The sequence below is a fragment of the Jaculus jaculus genome, chromosome 6, assembly GCF_020740685.1.
Source record: "Jaculus jaculus isolate mJacJac1 chromosome 6, mJacJac1.mat.Y.cur, whole genome shotgun sequence".
Lineage (NCBI taxonomy): Eukaryota > Metazoa > Chordata > Mammalia > Rodentia > Dipodidae > Jaculus > Jaculus jaculus.
In genome coordinates this window covers 39,019,371-39,035,086 of record NC_059107.1, presented here as the reverse complement: position 1 = coordinate 39,035,086, position 15,716 = coordinate 39,019,371, and the positions used below count along the sequence as shown (strand labels likewise).

The 15,716-nt window shown below is 51.3% G+C and overlaps 1 protein-coding gene across 3 annotated transcripts in view; it reads right to left on the bottom strand.

Annotated features, from left to right (window-relative positions):
* Positions 1 to 8,926: 8,926 nt before the first annotated feature.
* The window catches only part of Slc41a3 (solute carrier family 41 member 3), a 52,134-nt gene continuing 45,344 nt past the window's right edge, over positions 8,927 to 15,716 (bottom strand). For all 3 annotated transcript variants that reach the window (XM_045152418.1, XM_004671682.2, XM_045152419.1), the window contains exons 9-11: positions 13,184 to 13,318; positions 11,173 to 11,321; positions 8,927 to 9,704 (exon numbers count right to left, since the gene is read on the bottom strand). In XM_045152418.1, coding sequence (XP_045008353.1) covers positions 9,495 to 9,704; positions 11,173 to 11,321; positions 13,184 to 13,318 — 494 coding nt within the window. In that variant the 3' untranslated portion in view covers positions 8,927 to 9,494. The remainder of the gene's footprint in view (positions 9,705 to 11,172; positions 11,322 to 13,183; positions 13,319 to 15,716) is intronic.

Below are 15,716 nucleotides of genomic sequence, written 5' to 3'. Positions count from 1 at the left end.
TCAAAATGTGAAGCAGCGAGAACTTTCTGCACTAAGGAGGGATTGAACCCAGGGCTGTAAAGTGGAGACCCCTTTGGCAAGGAGCTGAGAGGTCTCTACCTCCCCCCTTTGGTGGGGGTAGTATGTGGGAGGGGGTGTGTATGCGCATGCAGATGTGCTTGCCTTGTGCAGAGGCCAGAGGAAGACACCAGCTGTCCTCCCCGCTGGCTCTTCTGCCTTATTCCCCCGAGACATCACTGAACACAGAGCTCACACTGAAGACCATTTGGTTAGCCTGGCTGACCAGCGAGCCCTGGTTATTCTCCTTGTCTCCACCACCTTCAGTGCCCGGTGTTACAGACATGTGGCCAGGCCTGGCCTTTTTCATGGGTGCTGGGAATCAAGCCCGGGTCCTCATGCTTGCACAGCAAGAGCTGTTATCCACTGAGCTGTCTCCCCAGCCTCAGAAGTCTCTTGAAGAATTAAACACACGCCTACCACAATCAACCTATCCATTCCTAGGCATCGCTCAAGTCAGTGCACGTGTACAGGAAACTCACGCAGAAATGCCACGGTGGTCAGAACCTGCCATCACTCCATGAGTCAGTCATTGGGTGAACGGAGACATAAACTGTAGCATTGCTGGCCAGGCGTGGTGGTGCACACCTTTAATCCCAGCACTTGGGAGGCTGAGGTAGGAGGATCACCATGAATTCGAGGCCACCCTGAGCTACAGAGTGAATTCCAGGTCAGCCTGGGCCAGAGTGAGACCCTCCCAAAAAATGAGGATTGTCACACAGTGAAAAGGAAGGAATTACTGACATACACATCATGAAGTAAACTCAAATTTATGTCAAAAGTTAGGCAAAAACCACACACTTAACTTATGGTAGCCAAACACTGGCAGATACCACTGTATAAAGAAACCCACTGGGAAAGGGTGGCTGTGCACTTAGCACCAGGGCCTTCTCCAGCTGGGCTTCAGAAGGGGCAGCAGACACCCTGGGGAGGGGGGTGGAGCTGGCTATGGTAACTGATCTTCAATGTCAACTTGATTGCACTGAAACACCTGGCACCTAGGGGACTAGCAGAGCAGTTTTGGGTGTGTCAGCGGGAGTGTTTCCAGGGGTAAACAGCAACTGAGGGGGTCAGGCCCCTTTGGATGCAGGTGTTCACCCCTCTGCTTCCAGGCTGCCAGGGGAGCGGGTCTGTCTGTGCCTGCCACCTCCTACTGGCCAGAAGCAACAGAGCTGGCTGCCCATTGCTGAAACCCTGAGCCAAAAGAAATTCCTCCTCCAAGCTGTTTCTCTCAGGAATGTGCCACAGCAACAGGATTCTCACTCACACTAGCCCAGTATCCTGAGGGAGGGACCCAGGGCCAAGCCAGCAGCAGACCGGTCAGAATCCATCGCCCCAGGCCTCCCTGACAGGACCAGACCATGCCCATTGCAGCAGGAAAGTTGGGCTTGGGGCCTGTGACAGGAATAGGTGGCCTACTGGGCAGGCTCCACTGGCAGACCCAGGTGGCAAACCCTCCCTGGCCTTTCTGCCAATGTGTAGAGCACACACAAGGTCCCTGCTGCCTGCTCTGCCACTCCAGTGCCCACCATATGGAGCCACAAGGCTGGACCTCACAGCAACTATGGCGGGAGTCAGCCCCTGAAGGGCCCTCAGTCATGGGAACATGCCTAACCATGTTTTGTGGAGACACCAGTACTTGGGTGACATCCCCCCACCCCTACCCCACGGGCCCGCCAAAGGCTACTCAGAAGCTGGGTTACATACCAGCCCCACTTGTAGGCCCCAACCCAATGGCAAGGGCCTCTTGGCCCAAAGTTAGTCCTGATGAGAACAGCAGGTTAACCCCAGCAGAGCCCACTGGCACAGCCCAAGGATACTGCCCCAGAGAGCTGTACTGGGCCTGTGGTCTCCCTGACTTCCCTCATGACCCCATGCCTCAGTTTACCCCATGTCACAAGGTGGAAATCATAGCAGGAATGGCTACAGAATGGGAACGTGGTGGCAAGAAAGACCCATCGGGTCTCTGGCTGGGAAGTGATGGCCCTCAGGAAATGTCAGTCAGGCCAGCCTGCAAGGGAAGGCCCAGCCTCTGCCTGCGGTACTTGTTCCCCGGGCCCAGATCACTGTAATGAAGCCCTCACTGCACTGGCAGCAGAAGGTGAGGCAGGAGACAATCGTCCACACAAAAGCCTTGGGATGATGTCAGGACCAAGTGCCGCAGGTGGATTCCTTTTGGAAGCTGGTCACCCCAAAGGATGCAGAGCTCGGGCTGAGAGGAGGGTCAGGATGGGGTCAGCGCACACAGCCTCAGGATTTGGGTGCCCCTGGAACTCTCTGTATCTCCACTTTGGAGAGGTGTTGCCAGGAACAGGTTAGAACAGACTAAAGGAGAGGGCGCAAAAGGATCCCAAAGCCAAGGATGAAGGCCTGGCTTTGCCACTGTGCACCCCACAGGAGACATTCTGCACTGCTCCTGGGAGCTCACTGGGCAAAACACCTGTGCTCAGGTGGGGTGACAGCTGCTGGCTGCTCACCTCCCTTCTGTCACCTGTTTTAGGCGAGGTCCATGGATGGCAGGACTGGCCAGTGCTACTAAAACTCCTAGGTAAATGCCACTCACTGTAATCTCCTTAGAATACCACATTCTCTACCCAGGGGCATCCTCTGCCATGTGGAAGCATGCGCTGTCTGAAGCATGATCTCCTCCTGTCCATGCACAGCAATGTCCCACCCCAACGCATCTCCCCAGTGTTCAAGGCCCTCCTGCTTCCTCTGTTGGGGAGACATTGGCCTTCACTCCAGAGCTGTCTTCCCAATCAACGCATCTTCACTTTCATACCTGGCTATCACCCTTGCCCTCCACAAAAGGTAAACACATGGTTTTTACTACAAATTTTCATATGAGATGGTGCTGGAAAGAAGTGACTGTAGTGCTCAGAACTGTAATATCTTTATCACACCTTCCAAGGCTCAGGGTCTAATGTGGAAGAAGTGGCAGAAAGAATGTAAGAGCCAAAGGAAGGGTACCATTCCTTACAACGTCCCCCCCCCCCCGACACAAAATGGCCTGGATATCCATGACCTCACAGTGCCCGACACTACCTACACAAGACCATCATAAGAGGAGGAAAAGATCATGACATCAAAACAAAAGAGAGTCTGATAGAGATGGGGAGGGGATATGATGGAGAATGGAGTTTCAAAGGGGAAAGCAGGGGTGGGAGGGTATTACCATGGTATATTTTTTATAATCATGGAAGTTGTTAACAAAAATTTTAAAGAAAAGGTTCTAGGCATGCTCTTCGCAGACCACTGTCCAAGTCCTTAACCACCAGCCAGGCTCTGAGCCCTACAAGCCCAGGACATCTGTCTCCTCTCCTCCTATCGTCCAGCTGACCCCTGGGCGCACACTTCCAGGGGAAAGACCTCTAAGCCAAGAGTCATGGGAGCCAGCTAGAAGAAGGCTGGAAGGTGTCCTGTCGCCTTGTCCCTTTAGACTTGGGGGACTGGGGCTGAGCTTGAGCAGACACATACCCACTTTCCAAAACCCAGTCTCTTGCTTTGGCCAAAAGTGGCCATGAACCTGGGGCCCGGGAAATGGGAGATACAAATAACTTTCCAGCTGCGAAGAAAGCCGGAGGAACAGCAAGGAAGCCTGGAACTCACCAGGTCATCAGGACAGGCTTTCTAGGAGGCTCAGGTCGGCCTGGCACACGCGCGCCCTCTACCGGCCTCTGCGCGCTGCTCCTGCGGGCTCACTCACTCACAGCATCCAGGCTGCCTGGGGTCTACCACGGCGTGGGGGCGCGGCCGAGGATAGCGCACTCACAGCGAGTGGACACGAAGAGGGTATGGCCGTGGTCTCGCACACACGCTGTAGGGGCCTGACCACCAGGAGGGTGTGGCTTAGGTATGGTCCCCAAGGCGTGGAGGCATTTTGCAGAGGCACCTAGGCCCGTGACAAGGAGGCCATACTCAGAGGGGCCCTTGGGACTACAGCTCAGAAGCTATATGCATAAATTGCATATAAACTCCCATTGTAGCTCAGAGCTTACCCGTTCAGAGGGTCATGACCCTATTCTACCAGGAGGAAACAGGTTCACCAAGCCTCCAGAAGGGGACTAGGGGCTGATGACCCCAGAGGGAGGGAGTCCACCCCATGGCACTGACAGGGAGTGGGCCGTTAGGGTGACCAGACCCCCTTGCAAGTAAGAAGCATTAATGTCTTTGGGTCTATCCCTGCTACAGATCAGATATGACTTGCCTAGTTCCTGTTTTTCCACAACCTGGGCCCCTCCTGAGGGGGAGGTCTCTTCTAGGATTTAAATCTAACCCTAACATTGTGGTTGGTCAAGCTTAGACCCCAGAACTTGGCTGGCCTCTTCCTGAGACAGCCCCTAGTCCAAACCAATCAGCAGTCAGTCTCTCTGCTCACCTGAGCCGACAGGTAATTCCCCCTCCCCCACCGTAAAGGTTATAAATATGTTTGCTGGGCAAGGTCTCTGCACTGCCTGACCACTTGGGAACCTTTAGCTGCTGTTGAATTTCCCCTTGGCAAGGCCCAGGTATAGCCTGGCCAAGTGGAGGGGAGACAGTCCTTACTTTCTCCACCTGGCGAGAGCTCTTTGAACTCTTTTTGTTTTAAAATATATTTTATTTATTTATTTGAGAGAGAGAAAGAGAGAGAGAGAGAGAGAGAGAGAGAGAGAGAGAGAGAGAGAGAGAGAGAGAGAATGGGCACTCCAGGGCCTCCAGCCACTGCAAATGAACACCAGATGCATGTGCCCCCTTGGGCTTCTGGCTTACATGGGTCCTGGAGAATTGAACCAAGATCCGTTAGTTTTGCAGGCAAACGCCTTAACCACTAAGCCATCTCTCCAGCCCACTTTGAACTCGTTCTGTCCTTCCCATGGTTTTCCCAGGCCTGCCACATGGGTGTCTTCCTTGGTTCTGTACTTTCCTAACTGTACTTCCCTAAATAAATAATTATCCTTCGCAGTCTTCAATTCTTTGTTTAAAATGAGACACAAGGAGCTAGAGCGATGGCTTAGTGGTTAAGGTGTTTGCCTGCAAAGCCAAAGAACCCAGGTTCAACTCCCCATGGCCCATGTAAAGCCAGATGCACAAGGTGTTCATTTGGAGCAGCTGGAGGCCCTGATACACCCATTCTCGCTCTATCTATCTGCATCTTTCTCTCAAATAAATAAATATATTTAGAATTAGACACAATCCTATGGTCTGGGATTCAAAGACTTTCCTGAACCCCTAGCACCTCATTACAACACTAGGAAGGATGATGCAGGAACAGGTGGCTAGAGTGTGAGCTGTCTTTCAACTCCAGTGCACCATTGATGGGGATATATTCCATCTGGTACAGGGTGGGAGCTGCCAATTCAGTTCTCAGGAGGACCAGCCTGGCCTGCCATCAAGCAGTAGTGTTCTGAAGAGACCCTAGGGGCAGTACCCACATGCAAATGGCTTTGTGATCACCTTTATGAGGCATAGGGGCCTTGTCCCACTTTCAGGGAACCAGGGAGTCCCAGGACCTATGGGAGAAAGGTGCCGTACTGAAGACCTACTTCTTGCCTCTGATATATATATACTCACAGCTTATGTGGCCCACCCGAAGCCTCGTGACTTCAACACCCGCTTTGAAACTTACCTATGTCCTGACCTTGATCTAGACTTACCCTGTCCCAGACCTGGTCTTATATACTTCATGATCAAGCACTTCCCCCTCAGGTGTGGACTTGGCCTTATGACTGCAGACGGCTCAGCCATAGGGTGACTTCAGTCATGTGGTAGTTTATCCTTATGATGACCATCTGTCTGTCCTTGGTGATGTCCTCAGTTATGACGACTTCACCCCCAGGGAAAATCCCACCCTGGTGCTGACCTCAGCTCTGCGTTGGTATTCCGATGATAACTCCATAGGAATCTCAGACATACTGTCTGTGACCCCTTCCATGTGAGAGCTGTGTTCAAGAACTACCCCTACCTCACAGAAAAATTCATACCCAATTATGACCTCAGTCTGGCAGAAAGGTCCAGAGATCAACTCCATTTCACTCCCACAATGTCCTCAGCCAAGGATCAGACTCATCTCCATGTTGACCTCAGTCTCACAGATGACCTCAGCCCTCTGCTTGACTCCGTCCCAGATGTTGATTTCATTCCTACAGCAGGACCCACCCTAAGGTTTTAATCTTCATTCCCACTGCAGCCTTGAGCCCTCTCCCCGGCAGACACCAGCCATCTAACAGTATTTTAGAATCTGTTGGTTTTTGTTTGCTAATCAGTTAAATGTGTGCAGCTGGGTGTGACGGAGCACACCAAGCAGCTGAGAGAGCCTGGGTTACACTAAGTGAGATCTTGTCTCAAAGGAAAAACCAAAAAGGCCTCGTAACTACAAGTACGACATTAGGTAGGAAAATTTCTGTTCTACAGTAGAGTACGTAGAGGCGCTCCTCCCGTGTCCTTAGTTTTTTTTTTTTTTTTTTAAGTATTTTATTTATTTATTATCAGAGAAGAGAGGCAGAAAGAAATGGGTTCCCAGGGGCCTCTTGCTGATAGGAAAAAAGACAAAATTCCACATGCATGCACACTTTGTGTATCTGGCTATATGTGGGTACTGGGGAATCAAACCCAGGCTTTCAGGCTTTGCAAGCAAACACCTTAATCACTGAGCAATCCAAACAATGTAGCTACCACCATTAGTGGTGGCCAATGAAAGTGAAGAAGCAGGTAAATAGGAAAGCAGGAGAGAGGGCTGGGCAACAGTTTCTAGATCCTGATCCTGTTACTCAAGGGATGTCTGCAGAGGTCAGTGTATTGGTGCCGTGTCCTTAGTTTTGAGAGGGATTTGGACGTTAGCAATTGTACTGCTGGCTCCAAAATGCAGGTTCAGGGCCAGGGAATAAAACTCAACAGCCTGGCCTATGAATCCTCCTCAGGCTGGGCTGGAAAGTGGGTGTTGGTAGGCAGGCTGGGGGTTAGTCTGTTAGGCCATGAGTCCTCCTCTGACCCATGTTCTCTTATTGGGGAATCAAACTTCCTGAAACATTCATCTCCATTCACTAAGGTCCAGCTCAGGCCTCATTCTCTCACTCATGCTCCTCCTGGACTGTCCGTCTCCTCGGCAGCCCCCCTTATTTCTAAACCCAACAGACAGCTTGGATCTCAGTAACACTAAATGCTGATCATCACTCACTCCACATCCTCCCCATGGTCTCAGGACACTCTTGGGTTCCTCCTCACCCCCTTCATTGCCTCTGCACTGCAGATCCGTCTCTGCTAATTGATCATCCAATGCTGCGGGGGCTCAAGCTTCTGCCCGGGACCAGCTTCCCTTACCAAACCATGTCCCAAGAGTACCTGAGAGGGGGCAGAGCTCAGGTGACTGGAACTCTGAAGGCAAAAAGCACAGGAGAGTCTGCACTTGCTAGAAATCAAAGATGATCTGACTTCTGACCTCTTGCTTAGTTCCCTAGGGACCTGTTTTTCTACAATCAGGACCCCTCCTGGGAAGGAGGTTTTTCATAGGATTTAAACATTGTGGTTGGTCAAGTTCAGCCCCCCAAATTTGGTGTCAGAGCTAACCTCTTCCTAAGACAGCCCCTAGCCCTAACCAACCAGCTAACCTGAGCCAGAAGACAGCCCACCTCCACTAAAAGGTCATAAATACCTTTGCAGGGCGGGGACAGCCTCTCTCTCTCTTTGATCACTTGGGAACTTCCAGCTATGGGTGAGTTTTTCCCTCAGTCTAGGCCCTAGCCCAAGCCCAGCCAGGAGGGGCCCCTGGCCCTTATTCTCCACATGGGCTCCTTTATTCCCTCCAGCTTCCTACATGGCAGGAACTCCTTAAACTTTCTCTTTTCTTTCCACGCTTTTCCTTAGACCCTCCACATGGGATCTCTAGCCACGTTGGGTACCTTTCCTTGGCACTACTTCTCTCAGTAGTAACTATCTTTCTCAGTGTTTTTAAAATTCAATTCTCTGACTAAAATTAGAAACGAACCTAGGGTCTGGGATGCATGGCCTTCCCTGGCCTCTCAGCACCATGTTCCATTCCTATCACCTGGGCTTCACTTAGTGTTCTTAGCTTAGGCAACACCTCATTATCTCCTGTTCCTCCTTGGGCCTCAGCTTCAATGCCTCTTTCTGAGGGCTCTGCTGGACTCCTGTCTTGGTCACATCTTTACTACATGCAAAGCTTCAGGCAGACCACCTGGTTCCGTGCCTCCGGCAGCTGAGACCTCCAGGGACCACCAACCTGCTCAGGCACTGAACTTCTCCTTGGGTTTGGACAACGGGAGACATCACTGGAGATGAAAGGGCAGAAGGTGGAGATGGGATATTCTTTTCACTAGAGACCATGGCTCATCTTAGGCCAGCTCTGCTCCAGGTTAAGTGAGCCCCGGATGGTGACACCCCCATGACGCCTAGCCCCAGGTACTCAGTTATTTGTACGCCATATTTAACTGGGACGCTGAGCGACAGAGCATCTATGGCAATGGTTGATGACGGAATGAACAGACATCTATTTTACCAAACCAGACCTAAGGTCATTGCAATGTGTGGATAAGAAACGGGGAGTAAGCATGCTTCATAAACATGATGACATCCATCAAAACACCACATGTGCCCCACACACCTGTAAGCTCTTGTATGCCAATCCAAAACCAAGGGTGAGGCTGTGGGACAGTGAAACTCAGTTCAAGTATGTGGGAGTCACCTGAGGTTTGCTAAACCCATATGGGGGTGTTACCCCCAAAGGCTCCTGAGGCAGCCTGGAGGTAGGATTGCAGCAGAATGTGCGTTTCTGACGTTTCCTTGTTGCCAGACTGGAGACCACACTAGGAACGCTCTACTAGGAAGACGTCAGAGCTCCTGCAAGTCGCCCACTTGAAGGATGTGAGAGGCTGAGCACGGTCTCATCTGTGCTTTATTTATTACTTGTCTCATTGCTGAAGCCTAAACAGAGGGCTCTGTGAAAAAACAATAGGGAAATAAAACGAAAGCAGCAAGAAGATTAAATTGTGGAACAGGTGAGGGGGACTGGGGCCGGCCCAGGGAGGGGTGCACATTTGTGGTGGGTAACAGCAGCACAGCCCAGCGAGCGGAGTCCAGTGATGGCAGCAGTCCTGAGACCTGGGAACACAAAGGGGCCCCAGCTGGCTCCATCTAATCCAGGTTCGGCTGGTCAGCATGCCTCTTGCTCAGCTCGGAACAGCTGCCCTCCACACACGTGTAGGCACATCCACATGCATTCCAGGTGCACACACACTCGCAAGCAAAGTTCCTGTTTATTTTAGGGCTGTCTTGAACTTATCGATCAGCTCCAGAGTCAAGGTGTGTGGGCACTTTGGCACATTGACAAGGCCACCACAGAGGCAGGCTGGCAACCAGCCCAAGGCCTAAACAACAGCAGACTCCACCATGGACCCCGTCGGTGTAAGGAAGTTCCACTGCGAGCCGCATCTGGCTGGGCTCGGTCAGGGAGGCACGGAGGCCAGTTCTGAGAGGCCAGCCAGCTCTGCTTTGCTCCCCAGGAGTTCATCGAGGAAGAAGCAGAGTGCCAGGAGGCCAGTGCCCAGCAGGTCCCCCAGCCCTGTGAGGTAGGGGATACAATGGTTGTCAGGATCCAGGGACCGGTGCCAGATCAGACGAACCAACACTTCTGCCAGGTACAGTAGGATTATCACCTGTCAGGAGAGCAAGGTGGGAAAAAAAAGAGACCATGCATCACCAAGGAGCAGCAGCTGGGTTTCAAGGACACAAAAAGTGGACATGACAACTCCAGCTTGTTCCCTTCCTCCAGTTCTGCTGCGGCTACAAGCCTGAATCCCGCTTTGGTGGTATTGAGGTGGTGGGACCTTTAAGAGCTGGGGCCCAGAGGAAGGCAGCTGGGCCATGAATGGATCAGTACTGTGTTGGGGGAGGGGGCTGGTCCCCTAGGTCTGCAGCAGCTCTTGTAAAGGAGCCATCCTGGCCTTCTCCCACTCTCCTGCTCCTCACTTACAGGACCTATAGTACGTGGCTTGTTAGGCTTCCTTTCCACTTTCCTATGTTCTGTTAAAAACAAACACGGGTGCCATGATGGTTGGCCCCTTCAACCATGACTATTTGTCAAACAGACCTCTCCTATCAGTTTCCCAGCAGCACAAACCGAGCGCAGCAGGGCCTGAGGCACAGCTCTGAACTCACGCAATGGCACAGAACTCAACTGTCACGTTCACTTCCTGGTAACTAGGTCCTTCTCCCAGCCTTCCTGAGCACCTGAGACCTGCTGTCGCTGGTCAGCTGTGGCCTGCTGCTGCCCCGTTCCTGGGGTCTTGCCAGTACTTCTACTTGGGGTTTGCTTGAACCCCTCTCCCTGGGAGGTTGGCTCAGCCCTCCTAGAAACTGTCCGGAAGTCCATCCAGCCCTGGCCAGGTCCCTTCTCCATAACTGCATGCGCTTGGGAAGACTTCTTGGACTCACCCAAGCCTGGCCTCTGAAGTGTGTATCATGTTGGGACTGCAAATGCCACAGACTTGATAGTAACAGCACCCTCCTCGAACTGCCCACAGTGCTCCCCAGAGGCCTCTCTACAGAAGCTCCAGGCCCAATGGGGCATCAGCTGGAGTCTCTGCAGGCAGTGTGTCGAATACCACCCAAGGCAGTATGAGCTGACTCCCCCACTGCTGTCGTCACCTGCCAGTCCTGAAGGAACATTACTTGAGCCTTCCAGCATGCCCAGCAGAGGCCTGACTCCTGGCCCACCCACCCTCTTTGGGCAGTGGATTGTTGAGTCAGCCTGTTTCACAGACACAATGCATCCTGAGGCTGTTCTTCAAACCATTTACTAAGTGGCCAGGGGAATGCAGCATGTGTGCACTGTGAAGGGTGTGGGGGAAGTCATGTGGTATACAAGGTGTGCAGTGTGGGGTGTGCAGTGTCAGCGTGTGTTTGCCTCTGTGTTCTCTAGACCATGCCCATCCCATTGGGTTCGAACAAGTTGAACAAGTTAGCTGAAGCCTTGGAAGATGGAAACTGTCCTGTGTGCCCAGGAGCCAGGACCCCTCATTGTGCTTGGTGCCTCCCCTAGCAATGTGGAGCTAAGCAGTCCAGTGGATCTGAGTTGCTGGCCACGAACCTCACAAGGCCAAACTTCTCCCCTGCACTCTTTACCTGGATCAGGCACGCCAGCAGATAAAACACCAGGAAGGACTTGCTGTTTGTCACTGAATGGCCTTCCACCAGGAAGATGATGTAGAAGAAAATCAGATGGCCTGGGATCAGCAGAAAGAGCAGGACTCGGGCTGACACAGAGTTCACTTCTGGAGGAAACAGAACCAAGAGGGCCACGTGACCTGCTTGGCAGCAGAAGCCACCTTGGCACAGGACAGTCGCTGATGAGGCACCCACATTCATCTGTTCATCCCAAAGTGTTTGCTGGGCATCTGTGATGTGCCAGGCTCTAGCAGGTGGGGACCCTTTCCTGGCCCTACCCTCAGAGGGCTGACATTGGAGGAAAGAGACAAGGATTGAGTAAGCATATATGAAAACAAGGAAGGTTGTTTCAAAGTGCCACAAATACTGTGAAGAATATAAGCTCAGGTGGCATTGCCGGGCATGAGGTATGTATGACTGGGGACAACTCCTGAAGGTCTGAAGACCTCACTGGGATATGGCACTTAGACCAAGATCTGCCTTTGGTGTAGAGGACTCTGAGCAGAGAAAAGGGCATGTGGGGGAGGTGCTTAAGGAGGAAGGCGGCCAGGGCTGTGAGGGCTTGCAGAAGCCGGCCATCTGGGGAGAGTGCTGGCCTCTGGGCCCGTGAGCAGCTAACCTTACATGGGCTGCTGTGGCTCTGTGAACACAGCTGGGCTGTGTTAAAAAGCCTTGGGTTTTCCTCTACTCTCAGAGTTTAAGAACTTTCAATAAATCAGATTTACCCTGACTCAACCATGAATACTTTCTGAAACTATAATATGTGACTGACTGACTTCTCAAACAGAATTTCAATAAAAAGCAAGTCTCCATTTACCTATGATGTGTTTCATCCTAATAAGGGGAAAGTCCGTGTATCACAAAATCTATCATTAGGAGAAATCATACTAAGAACAAAAGGCTTTATTTGGGGGTTGAGGGTACAGCTTAGAGGCAAACCACATGGCTGGCATATTCAATGCCTGAGTAAAAATGATTTCCTTTTCTTTAAATAAAAGAAAAGAAAAACTAAACCGGGGCTGAGGAGACAACTTAGCAGTTAAAGGTGTTTGCATGCAAAGTCTCCCGGTCCAGGCTTGATTCTCCATATACAGCCAGAAGCACAAAGTGACGTAAGTGTCACTTGCACTGGCAAGAGATCCCAGAGCGTGCATGTGCACATGCGCGCGCGCACACTCACTCACTCTCTCTCTCTCTCTCTCTCTCTCTCTCTCTCTGCCTGCAAATAAGTAAAAAATAAAAAGAAAAGAAAACTCAAAAGGAAGAAGGTAAAATTCTGGAGGGACACGAGTAAGCAGGGGCTGCATGCTGTCCTGGAAGTGAAGGAAAACTGAGTATAGCAATGTGTGTGAGTGAATAAATGACAGAAGAAAAAGCTCCTCTATGAGGAAATGACAGACTAGAAAGACAGCAGAAGCTGTGTGTACTTGGGAGGCTGAGGATGGGGCAATCATTTGAGCCCCAAATTCAAGGCCAGTCTGGGCAAATAAAGACCACCACAAAATAAAAACCAAGGGGATGGGGAATAAACAAGCTAAAAAGAAAAGATAACTGGGACTTGCAAGAAGAGGGAGATGCGTCTTCCGACCCTCCTACCTAGCACAATATCTACCTTGGACACTGCGAGAAAGCAGCAGAAAACACCGAGTGGAGGGCAAGGGCCAAGGGCACCAGCCAGAGGCCTTGAACTCCAGCGGGTTCCTTCAGGCTGTTTTTTTTTTCTTCATGGACCTCAGACTGGGTCATGAAGAAGTTGGCATCCTGGGAACATGAATGCCAGGAGACAAAAAGTCTAAACATGGGTCTGGTCTTTTGAACTAAAGGTATACGGAGGGGCTGCCAAAGCAAGCAGAGACCTTCAGATGGTGACCACTGTCCCCACACCTCAGGACAGGCTGCTACCCCACTCTGGTCCTGTCACATGACCGCTCCCCTCACATACACACAGCCTAGGGAAGAAGAGACCCACCTGAGGTGCAGAAAGTGGAACATGGGTTCGGACAGAACTTTTTCATCTGGAGGGGCAGGACCCCGGGGGTGCTCCACATATGCAGGAAGGTGGAGATACGGCTGGTCTGAATGGCCACCAGGTTACCACCGACACCTGTGAGGGGAAAAAAGTATGCTTCCTCTTACAGTTCCCCATCTTCCTCCTGGAAGTCATCCCTGACCGACTGAACCTTTGCTCTCTTCTCCTTCCTCCCACTTGGCAACCCCACAAATGACCACCTTCACGGCTAGACCTCTAAGATGAGGGAAGTGGGACCAGTAAAGCTGGTGGAGGACAGGACCTGCCTGAGACACAGCTCCCCGAAGGGTGAGGATGGCTCCCATTTTTAATTCAGCCCCACAGATAACTCTCACTAGCTAAGCCAGATGTATGCCAGGGACCCCAGGGGCAGAAGCCAACAGTCTTGCTGGCTCTAGCAGGGAAAAAAGTCCAAGGACTGTGGAAGAGAATGGCTATATATTTATGACTTATTTTTCCTGACCCAGACACATTTATAAACAGGAAGAACAAAAAAAGTCTTCAATTACTTGGTAGCAGTTAACAAATTCAGCTCTTACTCCAGTCCCTAGCTTTTCTTAACCCACCAGCTCTGTGGCAGAGGAAACACCTTTGCACTTCAGGCCAGAGGCAGATCTGTGGCCTGCCCCACTGCCCACCCCTGCTTACCGTCCCGCTGTGGTCTGGCCTGCTTGGCCTTCTCAAGCCCTGAGCGGTCTCTGAAGGTGATGCCCAAGGAGTCTTTAAGGAATTTCGCCGCCTCGTGCTGTTCTCCTTCACCATGTCTAGCCACAGTAGGACTTAACCAGGTATGGGCCAGCAGGGTGGTCCACTGACACCCAGCATTACAGCCACTGTCCCCATTTGGTGAGCAGGGAAAGCTGTGGACATGTAGGGGTGGCCCAAGCTATTTCTGCAGCACCAGGATGTCAGGGCCTCAGGACCAAGCCAGCAGGGTGATGACTTATCACGTTTTGTTCCTCTCCTGACTGCCCGGTTCTGCACAGTGAACTGTTAGACCACAGACACCAAACCACCTGGGCTAACAGCCCAACGCCCCAGGTGGAGGGTGAGGCAATCACAGGAAGGGGTCAGAGCAGATCAGGATGGCAGGGATGGTGGCCCAGGAAAACCATAGCACAGGGCCCATGTGCGGCCCAGAAAGCCCGAGAAGACAGAAACCCACAGTCCTACATGTTAAAGTCTGAGATTTAATGTCACCAGTGAATCTTAAAACAAGCAGGGCTGGAGACATGGCTTAACATTTAAGGTGCATGCCTACAGAGCTAAAGGACCCAGGTTGAATGTCCTAGAACCCAGATGCACAAGGTGGCACATGCATCTGGACTTTGTTTGCAGCAGCTGTATGCACTGGCACACCCATTCTCACACTCTCCCTTCTCTCTCTCTCTCTGAATAAAGAAATAAAAAATATTGCTTTTGGTATTTAAAAAAAAAAACAGGGCTGGAGAAATGGCTTAGAGGTTAAGGTGCTGGCCTGAAAAAGCTAAGGACCCATGTTCAACTCTCCAGATCCCACGTAAGCCAGATGCACAAAGGTGAGGCAAGCACAAGGTTGCACATGCCCACTAGGCAGTGCATGCATTTGGAGTTTGAGAGCTGTCACTGAGGCCCTGGAATGTCAATTTTCTCTCCCTCTTTCTAAAATTAAAAAAAAAAAAAATATGGCCAGGAATGGTGGCTCACGACTTGGGAGGCAGAGGCATGAAAATCACTGTGAGTTTGAGGCCAGCCTGGGACTACAGAGTGAGTTCCAGGTCTGCTTGGGCTAGAGTGAGACCCTACCTTTGGTTGGGGGGCATAGCTGGGCATGGCAGCTCATGCCTGTAATTCTAACACTTGGGAAGCTGAGGCAGAAGGATCACTTTGAGTTTGAAGATGGCCAGACTGGACTACTTAGTGAGTTCCAGGGTCAGCCATGTCTACAAACTGAGGGTCTGTTTCAAAACACCAAAAAAATACTTTAAGAATATTTTTAAGATGGTGTCTATGAGAGCCATGGAAAGGCTTCCTTTCCTGGGATCCTTTCAGGCCCCTTTCACCCGAGAAAAAACTTTCACTCAGCTGCCCAACCACCTCCAAGGAACTGGGCTGGATCTCTGAGGACTGGTATTGAAGAAGACTCAGGAGAAAGCTAGCTTCTTTTAGGCAGTTTCAGTTAGGGACAGGAGCCCACAGACAGAACCTGAAGGTGTCACTATGCCTTGGAAGGAGTGGAACTCACGTCTGATCCAGATTCATCTACAACAGCTGCAGTGGCCCCTGCTGCCCACAGACTAGCATCTACCTAGATGGGCTGGCCTTAGCTACTTAGATGAACTGGCCTATTGAGTCTGCCCTTTGAATCTACAAAGCAATCGTCTTCCCCTTACATACCTGAATCTAACATTAAAGAAAAAATCCATTTTCAACTGGCTGTAAAGGCTTGCATGTGCTCTCTCTGCCCTGTGGTCTCTGCCTGGATACACACATT